The sequence below is a fragment of the Palaemon carinicauda genome, chromosome 25, assembly GCF_036898095.1.
Source record: "Palaemon carinicauda isolate YSFRI2023 chromosome 25, ASM3689809v2, whole genome shotgun sequence".
NCBI lineage: Eukaryota > Metazoa > Arthropoda > Malacostraca > Decapoda > Palaemonidae > Palaemon > Palaemon carinicauda.
The window spans coordinates 3,381,095-3,401,505 of NC_090749.1; the positions used below are offsets into that span (position 1 = coordinate 3,381,095).

A 20,411-nucleotide genomic window follows, 5' to 3' on the forward strand; every position below is an offset into this window, starting at 1 on the left:
TTGAATCCTTTTAGTCGAAGTTGACACTTTCCCTGCAGGGGGCAGGAAGCCCTAAGCTAGTTCCAAGCTTAGTAGATATGACAAATAACGGTAATGTCATATATAAAGGTCTAGGAGACCATATAAGGAACTCATTCAAAGTAATGGCACTTATACAAACCCACAGATATAGTACTTTCAAGTTAATTCTCTGGTAAACTTCCATCAGGACGACATGGCTGAGCCCAAAAAGCGGATTTTGAGCAAGGCAAAAAATCTATATGGCCATGTTGTCCTGATGGACCCTCCCTCCTTTCTAAAAAGGAGTATACATCTATGTAACAAAGTCCCCACCCGAAACTACTCTATCTGCTGCTATCCATGCTTAATTGCAACAAGGAATAGTTCGCCGGGGTGGTACCGGGAGGGGATACACCGGTTAACCTTGATAACGGCTCCCCTTCAAACTCGTCACCCTTCCCCTTCAAGGCGAAAACTCTATTTGGGGTGAAGATTGCTATGTGTCGTATCAAGAAATACATGCCCTGATATTATGCGATATCCTTAAAATTTATATTAAGGATACTCGCGCCAGGAGTTAGAATTCTGAAGACCAGTGGTCAGTTCTCTGGGAGTATCACTGTAGCCAAATATCCCTTAGAAAGCTGCCTAAAAGAACTTTCCATCAGGACGACATGGCCATATCATCCAAAAATAGATTTTTTGCTTTGCTCAAAATCCATTTTAAATACTTAACTAATTTAGATGAGTAAGCAAAAAGTTAATTGTTTGAAGTTGAATAAGTATGTTTTTGGATTATGAGCTCCAAAAGATTTGTTATAAATTTTTGATTTTTCTTAGAAAAATCAAAATAACATTATCATGATAACCTTACTTTATACTTTTATTGTTAATTCCTACATGAAGGCTCCCTAAACGAGGTATTTGAACCTTAAGTTTACCAATACACTTGGTGTGACGTTGTCATGAGTTGCCAGCGGCCTCTCACTGTTGCCAGTTTTAGTTAGAATGTTCCAGCTTTGTGCTCTTTTTCATGTTTCCCTCTCTTCTTGGTTCTTTTTTGGTGCTCTCTGTTTACTTTTTGTTCTTTCTTTGACCTTAGGTAACATTAGCTTTGATATAAAGTTCACAAGGACATTGTGAAAACACTGTGTACATACGAACTGCAAGTAAAAAACACACATGCAACGTAACTTTCATACATATTTGGAAACTGGCTGGTCTTCTCGTAGATTGTAGTTTTCGTTCCCCTACCCTCTACCAATGCCTTCCATCTCTGCCGGACGTATGAAATTTCGAAAGGTAAGTGAAAAACTCGCTATATATATGCGAAAATATACACGCAAACACGATTCTCCCAAACTGTCATGCAGACGACACAGTAAGAATGACGTCATCATTTAAAGACCGCCTCATCTTCATTATTTGTAGAAAAAATGGCAGAAACTTCTGGAGAGCATATAGGACAAAGAAACAAAACGATTTATGATTTTCTAAAGTTATTATGTCAAATACCATAGCGGACAGTCCCCTTAACTCTTATGACTTTTAAAATTATAGATATGATTCTGAACAACAAATTTAATTTTGAGGAACACTTGAGGTCTGTCTCGTCTTCAATTGCACAACAAATTGGCTTATTGAGAAAATCTTTTAAGATTTTTGGTGGTTAGTCTATTTTGAAGTGTGTTAATTCTTTCATTCTACCTTGTTTCGAGTATTGTTCTCCTGTCTGGTCTTCACCTGCTGCTTGATATCTTAATTTGTTGGACAGGAACTTATGGTCCATTAGATTTCATATGCCTAATCTAGATATTAATCTCTGGCACCATCGTTCAATTAGTTCATTATGCATGTTGCATAAGATTTTATCATAATGCTGACCATCCTTTAAATTCACATCTTCGTGGACAGTACCACTCTGTTCGTAACACTAGGTTTGCAGTTAATTCTAATAGTCAAGCCTTTTCCATCATGAGATTCAATACTACACAATGTTCTAAAAGCTTTATTCCAGCTGTGTCCAAATTGTGGAATGATCTTCCTAATCGGATAGTTGAATCCTTAGAACTTCAAATTTTAAACTTACAGCAAATTTTTTCATGTTGAACAGGCTGACATAGGCCTCATTTCATAGAATGTATATGAAAGACCTGTTTTAATATTGTCACTGTTCTTAAAATATTTTATTTAAATTTTTTAATAGTTTTCATATAGGCTGATTATTTCCTTATTTCCTTCCCACACTGGGTTATTTTTCCCTGTTGGATTCCTGGGGCTTATAGCATCCTGCTTTTCCAACTAGGGTTGTAGCTTAGCTAGTAATAATAATAATGATAATAATAATAATAATAATAATAATAATAATAATTATAATAATAATAATAATATTGATCTCCCACTGAAATGGCTCCAACTGGTTTACTCAGTTCCTGCGATGAAGGACCATTCCTAACGACACCCTCTATGTGTCAGCAACTGAAATGGAGTATGGTGACCTGTTAGTCGTCCCTGCTGAAAGTTTTGGGTCTGCTCCTCCTCCGACAATCTCCAGTGCCTACCTCACGTTTTGGGAAAATTTACACCTTGCTGGCAGAGGTACAAGCTCCGAGCTAACCAACACATACCAATAGATTTAAACACCGAAATACATGTCTTCGTGCTCACCAACGCCAGCAAGCTACCATTGACACCCCACTTATTAGGGCCCTTTCCTCATTATTCGTTACAAACCAAAGGCTTTTTAAATTACCATTCATGGCAAAGAAGACTGGGTCTTCATTGATCGTCTAAAACCTAATTATCCCCTGCAAGATGGCCCACCTACAGTTTGTCTCTCTAGATCAGGGCACTCTATTTCATACGTATATTTTTTTTTTTAGTGGGAGCCATGTACCGCACGTGTTTCATACACGCTCATACGCTATAATGCTATTGCTTAATTTATCTCTCGCTCTCTCCCTCAAATAGAAAATCCTGTTTACATTTGCCATTGCATTTTTCACATTGTTGGAAATTTTGTGCCATGGCTGCCTTCAACTGTTTGTACAAGAGGTCATTATCTTGTTAAATAAAGGCACTTACACTCACCTCGCCCTTCTGGTAGTACCTAACAGCTACCTTGGGACCCTACTAACTCATTCTTATACCTGGTATGTGAAGTATGCGAAGTTACAGAACCTCCCAGATTTGGTTCCAAGGGGACTTCCAACCATCCAATCATTGAGTCTCCCTAATTAAAGGACTCAGGTTTGTATGGATAGAAAAATACAAATTACTTTAAAAAAAAATTATTTTAGTTCAGACAATTGTCATTTTATATCAGATCACTCCAACATTTTCATCTTGCCCTTTTCCAATGATTTTTCTGTTATTTCAGACTTTTCATCTCTAAGGAAATAATCCTCCACCTCTTTTGAGGAGCTTGTTTAAACTATTGAATATATCTGCAAAAGATAGAGGACTGGGAAAAGAAAGAAGAAAGGATACAGGAATGTTAATAAGGAAGAAAGGTGTGTGTGGATTCATGCAGTAAGACTTTGATGTAAAGAATTTTAAGTTTAGTGTTAACTTTATCTTTGGACACTGTTGGAAATAATATTGAAGAGGATGTCATCCAGTGATAGGGAGAGAATGCTGAACTCTGAATCATTAGAATTTCCAATAAAAAGTGAAATGGAAGATTCCTTTTCAAACTCTGCAGTCAAGTTGGAAAATGATGATTTTGTTGATAAATTTGGGCTCTTTGATAATGACTCTCTTTTCATGGATCCAGATTTGGAATTCAAAGCAGAGCCAGAATTCAAAGCAGAGCCAGAAATAGAATTCAAAACAGAGCCAGAAATAGAATTCAAAGCAGAGTCAGGCATAGAATTCAAAGCAGAGTCAGAAATAGAATTCAAAGCAGAGCCATTAATATTTGAGTTAAGCGAAGATGACAGGAAATATTCTTTGGAATCTGATGCATCGGTAAGTGAGAAGGATTTACAAATCATCAAAAGGGAAGTCAATGAAGAGGAGGAGGAGACTGTAAGGACAGGTGTGAAAGAGAAATGTGGCATACAGTTGAGATCCAGTAGGAAAGAGGACAAAGGAAAGGAAAGAGGAAGCGGTAGGTCATTCAGATGTAGTGAATGTGGCAAAGGGTTTTTTCACAAAAAGGATAGCTTAGTGCATTTAAGAACTCACACTCAGGAGAAACCATTTAAATGCAGTGTCTGCGACAATGCCTTTTCTGTTAGAATTGATCTCGCAAATCATTCTAGAATTCACACTGGGGAGAAGCCCTTCAAGTGCAATGTCTGTGACAAAGTATTTTCTGAGAAAGGTAGTCTTAGACGGCATCATAAAATTCATACTGGAGAGAAGCCATTTAAGTGCAGTGTCTGTGACAAAGTATTTTCTCGGAAATGTAGTCTTACAGAGCATCATAACATTCATACTGGAGAGAAGCCATTTAAGTGCAGTGTCTGTGACAAAGCATTTTCTCATAGAAGATCTCTAACAGCGCATCATATAGTTCATACTGGAGAGAAGCCATTTAAGTGCAGTGTCTGTGACAAAGCATTTTCTCATAAAAGATCTCTTACAGCGCATCATATAGTTCATACTAGGGAGAAATTTAAATGCAGTTGCTGTGATAAGTCTTTTAAACGGAAATCATGGTTGAAAAGTCATATGAAGATTTGTTTCAGAAAAAAATAGTAAGGAATTGGGGAAGTCTTGTTCTTCGGAAAGAGGAAATATCTGTTACAAAGCGATTACATTTCCAAACTTGCTGGACTCTAGTTGTACTCTCAGTTGTTAGTTCAAATAACTGGAATTGAGTCCGTTCCTTTGAAAATGATTTTTTATGGGACATTTACAAAAAAGTTTAATGGAAATTTAATCAAGCAAGAAAAACATGTTCGATTGTATGAGATCTTCTGTGTTTCCTTGATGATGTTCAGTTGCTGTGAAGTTGTCATCTCTAGTTACCTAGTTATGTACTTCCTCATTTTATTGTACTTCTGACTTACTAATTATTCAAATCCTTTGTTGCTTGGAAACATCTGACAGTTAGAGACCTGAACAGAATTTGTGGAAATTAAATGCTTAAAGGAAATACTTGGACAACAGAAAATGAAAGTTTTGTATGCATTTGTCTACTGATTTCTTATGCTGTATCTGCTGGAGGAGGAACATGTTTACTGGGGTCCATCTTTCTTTAATGATGTTGGTACAAAGTGAAATTCCACTTAATTGGTGTATAATTATTGTGGATTTCTTTTTTAATTTCTATTATTGGTTTGTTTCTACATGCATAAAAACCTTCGACTTTTTATACAATTGTAGGGTTGTATCTCTGTTCCCACTTTTTAATTCCTACCTCTCTCAAGTTTCAGTATCATGGTACAAATTCTTGGTTGCTCCCCCAGTTGCACCTTGGCTCTAAATGGCCTCCCTAGTCCCAGGCTTTGGCAATCCATCAGTTTTCATTAAGAAAGTTAAGATGGTTGGTATTTGCAAGTTGATTATTTCCAGACATTTATGTATCCATGTACCATGTCCTCCATCGCTGCCAATATGTTTGTCTGCGATGTCGTTTCTCGTGATTACTATAAGAGAATTAATACATTTTTAGAATACTGTAGGGAGATTTATGAATTGCTTATCACTGCTTCAGGAGGATTTAGTCTTGTTTCTCCATAGCTTTATCGTACTGTATTCTAAGGTATTGGTAGCATTTAGTTATGTTAAATATTTTTGTACAGTGTAAATTTTGCTGTTCAGTCTTACCAGTACATCTTTCACCTTTTAAAGACACTTTCATAAAACCCATGTTTTGATAGACAGTATGTGCTCAAAGCTCTAGAAAAAGACAGACAAGCCACTGAGTCCTCGAGTCCCCACCACTGGTTTCTATATTTGCTTATTCATCCCCTGTGTTTCCCAATACTGAATTTGCTCTAACACCAAAGTACCATGATACTCTAACATTGTTATGTGGACTGAGTGATAAGATTAGCCTATTTAAGGCACATATTGTGTATTTCTTCAGCATGACTCTACCCATGATCATCATTTCTTACCTTTCAAACTAATCAATGATCTTTCCAGCCAACCCAACCATCTTTGACTGACTGATAATCTTGGGACAGACAGTGCTAAATCTAGCAGTGCAAAACACACTGCGAGTTATCTTGCATCCTCTTCTTGTGCATTGATAATGTGTCAAACTTTGGCCCCAAATCTCTTACCTGATGGCATCCATGCTGATAAAAAGGTTCCTTTCAATTTGAATTCTGATGGAAAGTTCTGCCTTCATAAGTAAAAAATGTTTCCTAACTTTGGAGTTCTTCTTAAATGAATATTTTTTTTTCAGTTGGACTATAAAGAACAGGGAATGTTTTTGTTTGTCTGTGAAATTGGGAATTGACAATATTTTCTAATATTTTTGTACTTATTTGTATGTAATTAAAAGTATTTTGCAATATTCTTATGCCGTAAGTAATAATTGTTATTTTGGATATCTTATTTAAGACATACATTTTCCAATTGAATAAATCCTTATAAAAATTTTTGTATTTCATTTATACTAATTCCTTTCACACTTCCTTATTATGGAAGGCACAAGTCTCAATAGAGAAAGCATTTAGAATTTGAAATATTTACTTATAGATCTGAGACATTGGCAGTTAACAAATGCAAGACTAGAGATATTTGAGTCTTCTCCCAGAAGAACTGCTTACCATAGCTGAAGAGTCTCTTTTACCCTTAACAAAAGGTAAGTAGCCTCTGAAAAATTAGTGCAGTAGTTAACCGCATAAGCTAGGAATAATTGTTTGGTAATCTCATTGTTATGAGGAAAGAGTTGAATGTGGAAAGAATAGTGTATATTGAACATATTAACACAGCTCTCTATTTATTGTTTATTTGTTGCTTACTTCCAATTCTTATTTTTTGTTTTTATATTATTGTTTATTATTTACTTTTACCTGGCTACTTTCCTTATTGGACCCTTTAGACTTGTAGCATTCTGTTTTTCAGGCTTAATTTGGAACTTTTCTGTAACCGATCACAATGCGATGTATATGTACAGTATTTATCAAAACTCAGTGAATATATTTAGAGGAAATGCATTAAACTACACTGTACATATGCTTCTTCAGGAATGCAGAATTTACTAGAATTTTCAGATTCAGTAATAAAATAGCAATATAATAAATTGTACAGTATTTCCTCAGTTCCTATTCCACAAATCGAATTGTTGTTGTTGTTCTGTGGTAAACTGATTATTATTATTATTACTAGCCAAGCTACAATCCTAGTTGGAAAAGCGAGATGCTATAAGCTCAAGGGCTCCAACAGGGAAAAATAGCCCAGTGAGAAAAGGAAACAACGAAAGAAATAAACGATATAAATAATTAAAAATCAAAATATTCTAAGAAAAACATTAACATTAAAGCAGATAATTCATATATAAATATAAAAAGACTTATGTCAGCCTGCTCAACATAAAAACATTTGCTACAACTTTGAAATTTTGAAGTTCTACTGATTCAACTATCGATTAGGAAGATCATTGCACAACTTAGTCACAGCTGGAATAAAACTTTTAGAATACTGTATAGTATTGAGCCTCATGATGGAGAAGGCCTGACTATTAGAATTAACTGCATGCCTAGTATTACAAATAGGATGGAACTGTCCAGGAAGATCTGAATGTAAAGGTTGGTCAGAATTAAGAAAAATCTTATACAACATGCATAATGAACTAATTGAACGACGGTGCCAAAGAATAATATCTAGATCTGGAATAAGAAACGTAATAGACTGTAAGTTCCTGTCCAAAAAGTTAAGATGAGACTTAGCAGCTGAAGACCAGGCAGGAGAACAATACTCGAAATAACATAGACTGAAATAATTATAAAACTTCTTCATATTAGATTGATCACTGAAAATCTTAAAAGACTTTCTCAATAGGCCAATCTTTAGTGCAATTGGAGAAGACACAGACCTAATGTTTTTCTCAAAAATAAATTTGCTGTTGAGAATCACACCTAAATTTTAAGAGTCATACAAAGTTAAAGAAACATTATCAATGCTGAGATCCAGATGTTGAGGAGCCCCTGTTCTTGACCTACTTACACTCATACTTCGAGTTTTGTTAGGATTCAACTTCATACCCCATAATTTGCACCATGCAGTAATTTTAGCTTGAACTCTATAAGGGTTTCAGCAACCCTAGATCTACATTTAGGAGATGGAATTGATACAAAGAGAGTAGCATCATCTGTATAAGTGACAAGCTTGTTTTCTAGGCCAACCTACATGTCGTGTGTATATAAGATGAAAAGTGATGGTCCAAGAACACTACTGTGTGGACCACAAGATATCACATTCTTATACTCACTATAGTGACCATCAACATCATCTCATTGAGATCTATTACTTAAAAATTCAATAATAAGGCTCAGAAATGACCCACCCACTTCCAAATGTTCGAGTTTGAAAACAAGGGCCTCATGATTAACACAGTTCTATTTAACTTTCCCTTATTAAGTAAAGTTACTTTCAGAACATCTGCTATTCTATTTTCGTAGAGACTTTTTATATCATTCCGTGAGAAGAGACCAATGTACAAGGCTAAACTTGTGTTCCTTGTCTTGGGTTCTGCAGAAGTTGGTATTTCCAAAGTTATTTTGCAACTTATCAGCATTCAAAAGATTCACACTCATTAACAATAACTTATAAATATCCCAATGTCTTCTTTGACCTCTAAGGAAATATTTGAAAGCTTTGAACAGTCAGGTCAGTAAAAAGAATAGGTTGGAAAGAGATATAAAAAGCTGTATTGATATTCCAGTCAGGCCTACCTGTATACCTTTAAGTTTTGAATTGATTGACAGAAAAGGTATGATCAAATCTGGCCATAGGCTAAGTGTTATGACATTGAATGTTAGAATACTGTTTCGAGTGAACTTGTATTGTACATGTGGTTAAATTTGACTTCTGGCTCTTATACCAGACATATTTTACATTACCAAATACAATATTCTTCCGTACAGCGCATGGTTAAGGAAAAATTATACATAACTGTGCAATTTTGCAATGTTAAGTTTATCATTTCTTTTATTTTCACAAAACTCTGGCACTGCTATTGCAAAATTCAAAAATAGTGCTCTATATACTCATAATTGTATTGGTAAGAAATAAATTGTTTGTTCCGGCACTATATACAAACCTTATGCTTGATACATAGGAATACTATTTCAGTGATTGCTGGAACCAGCCGTTGAAGCCTTAACGAGGTGTAACTACCCTCCACTAGTTAGCGGAGCGGGATAGCGGTGGCACACCAACCACCCCGCTCCCACAACCACTTGTAAACAATCATTACTTTATTTTAGCTCAATAAAGACGTAGTCTTGCTCTCCCATCAAAAACTTTTAACTATATTACGATTAAAAGCAACAAACTTAAAAGTTTTTAGAAATTCTTATTTTCTTTCAGATGGGGAACAGGAGTTGCCTATTGTGTGAACTCTGTTACTTCCCTTAGAGCAATCTGGGCGAACGAACGTTTCCTTAGTGAAGCAACAGCGCCCACCTCCAAGAGAAATCTCTTCCATTGCCGCTTGCGGCAACTCCTACCTTCCTTTGAGGCTTTCAGGCCTCCCTCTAAGGAATGGTTTCGAGAGTGTTACAGTTTACTGCAGACCTCTCTGCTTCTGCTCACCTTTATTCCTGTAGCTTCACCGTAGGAACAAGTTCCGTTCGGGGTTTTCCAGTCGGGGTGATCACTTTGGGGTGAACCCAGACACTAGCTTCAGGCAGGACTCGGTGTCGAACTTGAACTCAGCTCGTAGACAGAAAGCCTAGATGCTGCCTTGAGGTCTGCCTCCAGGTGTTGGACAACTTTCCTTTCTGAGGGAAAGTTACTCTCCACCAGTCACTGTCCAGCAATCTTCCCGCTTGTGGGTTAAATTGCCGACAGCAGCAACAGAGGTTGGTTGTCATTCCGGCCTATGGGAGAGACACTGCCTTCGCCTGGGTGGTTTCTCCTTTGGGAAATTCCTCCACAGTGGCATGAATTCGTCCATGACGCTCTCTTGCTCTTCAGAATAAAGCCGTTTGGAGCTTGGCAACAGGAGAGTTAGGTAACTGCTTGCACTTCCTGCTCATCATCGCTGTACTCTCGGGGTACAAAACAAGTCTTGTTAGTAACTTCCCTTTGAGGTTTTTACCACAGATGGAGATAACTGCCGACTGCTTGCAACAACCGCCTCTCCCATCGACAAGTCTCATAAGCTTTAACTCTTTGGGGTTATTATGGACATCGTGCCTTTGGGCACAACAAAGCTCTTAGAGCTTTGTGAGGCCAAGCCCCTCATGACCCAAGCCTCATGGTTTCAATCTCTTATGAGGGAGAAACGGCGATTCTTCAAGTACAGCACAGCCTTTCTCATTCCCGCCCAAGGGGAAGACATAAGGCTACACTATTCACTAATCCCTGTGGGGGTTAAGGCGAGCATGAGTACTTCGGTAAGACAATTTTGCAGGGAAGTCATGCACAGCACTAGGCACCCACCCACTGAGCACTAGCTAGGTTGGTGGGCGAGCTCATCTGCCTGACGAAGCAACTCAGGTTGCTCTCCTTAGTAACCATTGCGAGTTTGTGAAACCCTACTTCGGTAGGGCACAGAGCTTCAGCTTACTGTTGCCTCAAGTGTGCACTACCAAATTACCTCTATCCATCCTTACAGGAAAGATTCAACTCTCTCCTCGCTATCATTTGCTAGAGCCCATCAATGTTCACTAGCATTCTCTAACACTGTAGCGTTCACTAATGCTTGCCAGTGTTTGCTAATGCTCGTCATCACTCGCTGATACTCCAGCATTGATACATGTCAGCACTTGCTGATACTCTCCAGCTCTTGCTGATACACATCAGTGCTCACTGATACTCGTTAGTGCCCACTGATACTCTCCAGCACTCTCTATTACTTGTCAGGATTTGCTGATGCTCGTCAGTGCCTGCTGATACTCACTAGCGCTCCCTGATCTCGTCAGCTCTCGCTGATACTCGCCACCACCGCTTGCTGGCCAGTGTTTGTGTTCTTTGCGGTCTTGGCCAACATGTGAGACTATGCTTCTTTATGGGAAACTTCCTTCCCAGAGCAGGTGTACACAACTGCAGGTGTTTGTTAACAGTCCATAAAGGCTGAAACAAACTTTCGGTTGCGCATACCTGCTCACGAAGACAAAACTTCAGGACTATTCCCGTAAATGCAGTTTATTGCCGATTACTTGCAGCTGCCATATGCAATCATTGTGCCACCCTGTTATTCCGAGTTTCGTAAAACGTAATCCTTCGAAGTTACTTCCTCTTGCTTGTTTTCCTGACAGAATGGAGAGCTCTTCGGAATACTCACATAACGGCCTAGTGAGACATACCCTTGTAAGGTTTCTTTTTGGCAAGCTTCTAATCCCAAGGGAATAGTGACAGTTTCTGCATATGTTTACGAATGATAGCAAGCAAGTACAGACGCTCCCCAAGATATGAACATCCGTGTTACGAACATCCGGATATACCAACACAAATTGACGGAAGTCCAAACATGTTCGTATACATCCGTAGATTTCATCGCAAGTTTAAATTTTGAAATTAGCGCCACTCCCGACTTGTATTGACTATATGTTGATTTTGTTATTACCAATGTTCTACTTAATTTTTCTTAGGACTTTCAAATAATTTAAATGAATGCCATTTATATAATGTTTTTCTTTATGACGCCGCTTTAACGGAAACCTTCCATCATAATAAACAAACGAAGGCATTAAACGTGCATGATGAAAGTGATAAATAATGATATTAAAAGCTTTTAGTAAATATGTTATTACAAATATTATTTACCGTAGCTATGTAAAATCCTACATACGTAGCAAAGTAGGAAAACTATTTTCATTTTGGGGGGGGGGAGGCGCGTTTAATCATCAATAACAAACTGCCGCTAATGACAGAATGATAATTTACGATAATTCTAAACTGTTACTAAAGATGATTGTCCATTCCATATCCAAAATACTTTTCCTAACTTCAGTTATAAGTCAACTTGTACCCCCCTCAATTATGAAACTATCTAAAATAAAAAGTATGAGAAGAAGCAAGTACTAGCCCGATTTTTAAAGTTGTCGAACAATTAAGTTACCGCTATAACGTTCGATGTGACAGATGGTGCGAGATTGGAGAAAGTAAGGAAAATTGAATCATGATTGATTTTCAATATAAATGAAACTTTGAGGAGCAACAAAGATATCATTTGTTAGAGAGATAGAGAGAGGTAAGGAATGGGAGGTAGTGAAAAGTAGCCCACAGAGAGAGAGAGAGAGAGAGTGAGAGAGAGAGAGAGAGAGAGAGAGAGAGAGAGAGAGAGAGTGAGTGTGTGTGTGTGTTGTTTTAAATGTAATAAACAAAAAAATTTGATAGGTTATAACACATTGGTGCTTATGTAATATCAACTGTATAGACAGTTTGAATAAGTTAAGAAATGGTATAAACGATAGTTTGTTAGTGTATTCGTACACTCTCAAGAGCAGCAGCTAGACGTCAGCTGATCTGATCACAGCCAAAAGTAAAACAAAAAGAAGTTAACAATACTCGATTTTTAAAACACACCCGAAATTTAAAAACAAAAGTACACGCTTTCTTAATGTGCAATTAACTGTTTAAAGAGTAGCAATTTTCTAGAATAGAATGATGTTTCCCAAAAAATAGTGGTTTGCTGATGAAATCGGATGCCGTATTTTTAGCTACGATTGAAATGGATGTAGACTCGGCATAATTTTTTCGTTTCGTATTTAATTGACACTAAGAAAACTAATTTTAGTTTCTTCATCTATATGTAAGTATTGTATAACACGAGAGAGAGAGAGAGAGAGAGAGAGAGAGAGAGAGAGAGAGAGAGAGAGAGAGAGAGAGAGAGAGAGAGAGAGAGAGAGTGAATCAGCTGTTGTAATCGAATGCCGTGTTTTTGTTTCGTGAGAAATTGATCGCCACGACTAACAACAACATACTGTACTGAACTTTACAGTATTATACAGACTACTGTAATATGATAAAGTAAAATATTTGTAATAACTTATTTTATATGAAATGGGGGTATTTGTTGACTTCTACGGCTGAAAATTGTAGACATCTGAGTTAGGTTACGCTTACCCTAGACCAAAATTTAACACTAACGACTTACGAACAATCCGCATTACGAACAGACTCTTGATCCCTATTGTGTTTGTTAGTTGGGAACTGTCTGTATTCAGTTACGGGGATGCTTTCCCTGAGCACATGGTGGGCAGGCAAACATTTAATACCGACATAAGTTTGATCGCTGCGCTAGCTGCATGGATACATACACACTCATGAACATGTTACCAAGGCTACAGCTAGTTGACAATCAATTTATTTAGACAATAATACAGTAGACCCCCGGGATACAACGTTCCCAGCTTACGTTTTTATCACATTACGGTGTGAAATGCGATGTTTTTTCGTCCACTCGTTACAACATTTTCCCGAACTTACAGCATCGAATTCCAAAATTCAAACTTGGCGGTTTTTACGAGTACGACTGTGCGAGTCACTAGCCTACCACCACGCTCATACATCACTGCATACGTCACTATTATTACAAGACATCGTAGCAATACCCTGGAAGAGATGGAATGCCTTTTGTTGATAGGGATAAAGGACAAAGAGATTGTTGGCAACGATCATTTGTGAGAAGGGCCAGCGTGATGAACAGAAAGAAAAAAAGTGAAGCAAAGAAAACTAAGGTAGCATTAACAAGCTCTTTTAAAAAAAGTCCTCTCTTTATTTCTGTTTCTCTCTAAACATAGCATTAACATGTTCATTAAATAAAATTCTCTCTCTCTCTCTTGTTCTTCTTTACTGTTAGAGTGTTAGAGAGGTCTATTATTTTTTTTCCGAGAGAGAGAGAAAGATTAAACAAAAAATGTGTTTAGAGTTCATATGATTTTTAACAGCGTTAACGAGTTGAAAGACAATTAAATGTAACTAAGAAAGTAATATCAGCGAATCTGAATTCCCTTATTAACTAAAACAAATATTAATAGAAACACACTCGTGTGCGTATGAACAAACACACACACACAGGTGTAGGAATTGCTACGCAGTAGAAGACAGACGGTCGGGGAAGAGGTAGAGATTGGTGACTGCGATAACGTACCGTAACTCAGTGATGAAAATTAAAAATCAAAAGAAAAAAATAGTAAAAAATATGAAATATAAAAATAAAAAGATAAATAAGCCAAGTTAGATTAAAGTTTCCGTAGTGTAAGTTACGGTACGTTATTGCAGTCACCACCTCTACCTCCTCGCCTATCGTGTCTCCGACTGTGCATGTGTGTGTGTGTGTTTGTGCATACGCACACGAGTGTATTTGTATATACTGTATATTTGTTTTAGTTAATAAAGGAATTCAGATTCGCTGATATTGCTTTTTTAGTTACATTTAATTTTCTTTCAACTCGTTGACGTTGTTAAAAATCACGAGTACACAAATCATTTTTGTTTAATCTCTCTCTCTCTCTCTCTCTCTCTCTCTCTCTCTCTCTCTCTCTCTCTCTCTCTCTCTCAGAAAAAATTAATAGACATCTCTAACACTAATAGTGAAGAAGAACAAGAGAGAGAGAGAGAGAGAATTTATTTAAAGAACATGTTAATGCTTTGTTTGAACAGGTCGTCTTATGGAGAGTGTTAATGACAAGTGTATGAGTCATTTTAGAAATATGTTGAGGAATCGTCAGAAAGAGGCTTCTTTGGATAGATATTTCTCCAAAGGAGAAGTGTTAGAAAGCAAAGATGATATAAGTGATTCTATTTAAAAAGCTAAAAAAGAGTAATTTTTTAAGTTCTAAAAATAATCATAAAGAAAATTTCAAAAGACAAAAATAATTAAAAAAGCATTTTTAATTTTAAGTGTTCACAGTAATAGTAATAATAAATTTATTATTAAGTGTACATAACATAATTAGCATTGATACGTTTTTAAATCTACCGTCTCCTCCCCCCTCTGCCTCCACCCACTACCAGCTCAAGTCACGTCACTCCAAAGGTAATTCATATTTAATATTTCGTTTACAGTACAGTATATAATTTTTTTTATACCTGTAATGTTTTTTAATTATATACATGTACTGTACAGTACATGTATATTATATATAAGTATACTGTCGTACAGTGCTTACTATACTATTTTGTTACGTACTAATTTTCAATTTGTTCCGTAACTGAAATACAAACCACGCTATTTACATGGGGTAATTACTTCGGCGTAGCTGAATGACGAGCCATAAAATTTTTAACGAGGGTTTCCTACCCCGCCGCTAGTTAGCGGGGGGGGGGGGGGTGGGGTAGGGAGGGGTAGCTAGCTACCCCCCCCCTCACACACGCCGGTGAAAGGCTCACTTTACTTTTGGCTCGGGTAGAGAACAGACATGTCTGTGCTCTCCCTCGCTTTGACTGCCATAATTAATCTGTCCTTTTGCTTTTTTTTTTCGCAGTGTGTGTGAAGTTGGCCTCTGTCGTTATGCGTACTTGCCCTTGACTTCCTGGCCGCCCTTGTGGGACCTTTATGTCGGCGGTCGACGCTGATCCCCACACCTTGTGTTCTCACTGAAGGGGCCAATGGTGTGATAGCGGTAATGTATGTATTGAATGCAGGGAGTGGTCTACCTCCCAGTAGGAGAGGTTTGCCCGGTGCCGTAAGAAGAAGGCCAAAAGGGATCTTTCTCCTTCAGAGGCTTCTCTGAAGAGAGAAAATTCCAGGACTTCTTCTTCCGTTGCCCTTTCCTCCTCCGAAGCTCCCCTTCGAGCGGCCTCTTCCGAGAGGCCGGCGAGTGGTAGCGTAGACCGCTGTGCTGTTGACCGATCCCGGGGTGCGGGAGAGGTAGTTGCCTCCCATAGCGAGGCAGCTGCCCCTCCTCCCCCGGAGGAGGATTTTATATCTAATAATGATTTGTTGCAGCTTTGGGCTTCCTTGGGGCTGCAGGGTTTGCCCTCCAAGGAAGCCCTGTTTAACATGATCAAGCTGGGTGCAGCCGTCAAACAATCGCCAACTAAAGCGGAGATAGATCCTCTGTCTGTGGTTGACGTTGTTGTGACGGATACATCCCTTGGGTTTAGCCAAACCCCCGTTCCTGTGGCTGAGGTAGCTGACGGCTTAGACTCCCCCTCCGAACATCCTTCAATGGAGGATCTAAGTCCCACGGTCTCTCCTGCCGGCGATTCTCCCCCTCGGGGGAGTTCGCTTACAGAGACTCCTCTTCGGAGGCCCATCGATGGTCAGTTTGCTGATCTCACGGCCCCTCGTGGGCGTATAAGGCAGAAGGCTCGTCCTCCCCTTCGCTGTAGAGGCCTTCCTTCCCCTTATAGGGGTTAAGAGGCGCCTCTTTGGTTCGTCGTCACCACAGTCCTCTGCGGAGGAGACGACTCACCGTTCACCAGTCCTGCCAGCTACCAACCTAGACCTCTCCGGGGATCGTTCGCGATCGCCTTCGGAGGATGGTCGTCCTTCGGGACATTGTGACCTGTCTCCCAGACCATCCATTTCCAGAGCTCCTGATGCACGTGACGCGCCACCTGATACTGCCACAGCACAGTCTCCGGGCCCTCCGGGGCTGGAGGGTCTTGAGCACAAAACCGCGCCTTTTGCCCTCAAGCACCAGGCTCCGCCTGAGCGCTCTCCTGTTGCTGACGCTGCGGTTCCTGACTTAGCACTTGGCGCTCACCCTTACGCATATGCGCCACCGTTCCTGCTACGCGCCAGGGTCCCCCTGCTCGCCCACGCCCTTCGGCGCCCCGGCGCCCTCCAGCAGTTCCTGATATAGTGCGCTCACCTGCTCATACGCGGCCACCTGCGCTAACGCCCCCACCAGCAGTTCCTGACATGGCGCTCCTGCGCTCACCTGCGCATACACGTCCACCGGTGCCCCAGCAGCCACTTGCGCTTACGCGCCCCCCAGCGCCCCGGCGCCCACCAGTTCCTGCATCGTCACGCGCGGTCCAAGAGCCACCTCCGCTGGCGCACAGGCGCCCACAGGTTCCTCTGGACTCGTCGCGCCCGTCTGGGGAGACGCACGATATGCGCCCACGCGCTCACCAATGCGCCAAAGTGCCAACGCGCTACGACATCTCAGCGTGTCGCCCAGGAGGCTCCCAAGTTAGCGCACGGGCGCTCACGGCCGCCTCTGGGCTCTCCCTCCATACCGCGCGAGCTTGCATTTAATGCAACCGCACACGACGCGCCGGTTGCACGCCCTGTTCCTGCTACACGCCCCGTTCCTGTATTCAAGGCGACCAAGGAAACTTCAGCGTAAACCGGAGCGCGCTCATCCATCTGCACGCCCTGCGTGGCTGCCGCAGCAACGCACTCTGGTGCGACCGCATCCTGATGCGCGCCATGCGAGCGTCCTGTTCACAGCCTCTCTACCTCCCCTGACACCGATTCCAGTGTCGTTGAGCTCTTTTGCCATGGGATCGGCAAAAGTGCAGGCCCTCCGGGCAGAAGTCCAGACCATGTTGGAGAAGGACGCTCTCCAGGAGGTTGTAGACGGGTCCCCAGGCTTCTACAGTCGACTCTTTCTTGTGAGAAAGGCGTATGGAGGCTGGAGACCAGTCATCGACCTCTCGACCCTGAACGGGTTTGTCAAGCAGACTCCGTTCAGCTTGGAGACAGCAGACACGGTCAGACTTGCGGTGAGACCACTAGACTTCATGTGTACACTGGACCTGAAGGACGCGTACTTCAGATCCCAATCCATCCGTCTTCAAGGAAGTATCTAAGATTTTGCCTAGACAACAAGATCTACCAGTTCAAGGTGCTGTGTTTCGGTCTCTCCACAGCCCGTCAAGTGTTCACCAGAGTGTTCACCATCATCTCTTTGTGGGCCCACAGGATCGGCATCCATTTCCTTCGTTATCTGGATGACTGGCTGATCCTAGCGGACTCGTAGGCAACCATTCTTTGCCACCTAGACAAACTCCTCGAAGTTTGCCAGGATCTTGGGGTCGTGGTAAACCTCGAGAAGTCCTCCCTGCAGTCCTCTCAGAAACTGGTATATCTAGGCATGGTCATAGACACCAATCTCCACAAAGCCTTCCCATCAGACGAAAGGATAGCAAGGCTGAGGAAGGTTGCAAGACCTTTCCTCAATCGAGAAGAACTCCTAGCCCAATCGTGGCTTCGTCTCCTCGATCACCTCTCCTCTCTGACCCGTCTCATTCCCAACAGTAGCCTCAGGATGAGATCCCTCCAGTGGCGACTCAAGTCCCGGTGGAGTCAAGGACATGACTCCCCGGACACATTGATCCCTATGGGACCTGCGGAACGGGCGGACCTTAGTTGGTGGGTGGTAGACGAGAACCTACGAAAGGGAGTGGATCTTCTCGTCCCTTCCCTAGATTTGATGTTGTTTTGGACGCATCAAACAAGGGGTGGGGGGCTCACGTTCTGAGCCACAGGACGTCAGGCCTGTGGTCAGAATCAGAAAACTACCTTCACATAAACCTGCTAGAAATGAAGGCCATGTTCTTGGCACTTCAGAAGTTCCACCAAGTCCTGGCGGGCCACTCTGTGGTGGTGATGAGCGACAACACCACGGTGGTGGCTTATATCAACAAGCAGGGAGGTACCTTTTCAGAACAGCTATCTCATCTTGCAGTAGAGATCCTGAGATGGTCCGAAGTCCACTCGATTTCACTAGGGGCTCGCTTCATTCCAGGCAAGAGGAATGTGCTCGCCGACAGTCTGAGCAGAGCGACGCAGATAGTGAGTACCGAGTGGTCTTTGGATCCTCAGATAGCCAACAAAGTCCTGACTTTGTGGGGTTCCCGACGGTGGATCTGTTTGCTACGGCGCTGAACAGCAAGCTCCCGCTGTACTGCTCCCCAGTCCCGAACCCCAAGGCTCTCTGGCAGGATGCCTACCAACAACGGTGGGACAACGTCGATGTGTACGTCTTTCCCCCGTTCTGTCTGATGAGGAGGGCACTCAACAAGACCAGAACATCGGTCAATCTCTCAATGACCTTCATAGCTCTGCTATGGCATCATGCAGAGTGGTTCCCAGACCTTCTGCAACTCCTCACGGAGATTCCAAGGGATCTCCCTCCACGTTGCGAGCTACTCAAACAACCACACTCCAACATCTACCACAAAGCCGTAGCTTCGGTTCGACTTCACGCCTGGAGACTATCCAGCATCTCCTCACAGAGAGAGGATTTTCTCAACAAGTTGCGAACAGGATGTCTGGCCATTTTCGCAAGTCATCCGCAGGAGTCTACCAGGCGAAGTAACGAGTTTTCTGTGGTTGGTGCCGTGGAAGGGGTATCTCTCCCCTTGATGCCACTTTACCAGCAATAGCGGAGTTCCTCGTTTATCTGTGGGAGGAAATGCGCCTTTTAGTCTCCGCAGTGAAAGGCTATCGCTCAGCCTTAAGTCTTGCCTTCAGGCTCAAAGGAATGGACATTTCCTCCTCGCTGGAACTTTTTCTCCTCATACGGAGTTATGAACTTACCTGCCCTCAGTCGGAAGTGAGACATACTCCTTGGAACGTGATTCGAGTTCTCAGGTCTCTTAAGAGACCTCCCTACGCACCATTACGCCAGGCTTCTGATCGCCACCTTACCTCGAAGACGGTGTTCCTGCTAGCTTTGGCCTCAACCAAGCGAGTCAGTGAGCTTCATGGTCTCTCGTACGACGTCGCCTATTCAAGGGGATGGGGGGAGGTAACGTTCAGCTTCGTCCCTGAGTTTGTTGCCAAGACTCAGAACCCGGGAGTGCCGGACCCAAGGTTCGACTCCTTCCGGGTTTCGAGTCTCCGTTCTGTAACAGATGACACAGACCATCTCCTACTGTGCCCAGTCAGGAGTCTGAGGTTGTATCTTAAAAGGAACAGCTGCAGTTCGCCCCCAAGTGCGACCTTTGTTCGTGAGCACCGGGGAGACGAAGAGGAGGGTCACCAGAAATACCATCTCGGCCTGGATTCGCAAGGTAATACATCTGGCCTTGAATCCTGACCCTCCTCCGTCACGTCGCCCTAGAGTGCATGACGTCAGGGGCCTGGCTACGTCCCTGGCCTTCAAGAAGAACTTTTCAGTGACGCAGGTCCTGCAAGCTGGGGTGTGGAAGCGTCAGACCACCTTTACGGCCCACTACCTGCAAGACGTGACACACAGGAGGCTCGATACGTTCTCTATAGGCCCTATGGTGGCTGCACAACAGCTGGTCTAACTTCAGGCTCCTTATTGGACAAGTAGCAGAAGGTTGAGGGCATTGTTACCCGGTTTTAGTCTGCGTTAATGAAAAGATCTGTCTGGCCCTTATTCTTTTCTTCATCCTCTCCTCCCTTG

The 20,411-nt window shown here is 41.6% G+C and overlaps 1 protein-coding gene across 1 annotated transcript in view; it reads left to right on the top strand.

Annotated features, from left to right (window-relative positions):
* The window catches only part of LOC137618611 (zinc finger protein 665-like), a 504,971-nt gene that overhangs the window by 455,674 nt on the left and 28,886 nt on the right, over window positions 1-20,411 (top strand). The window contains exon 3 of the mRNA XM_068348721.1: window positions 3,380-4,703. Coding sequence (XP_068204822.1) covers window positions 3,610-4,703 — 1,094 coding nt within the window. The 5' untranslated portion in view covers window positions 3,380-3,609. The remainder of the gene's footprint in view (window positions 1-3,379; window positions 4,704-20,411) is intronic.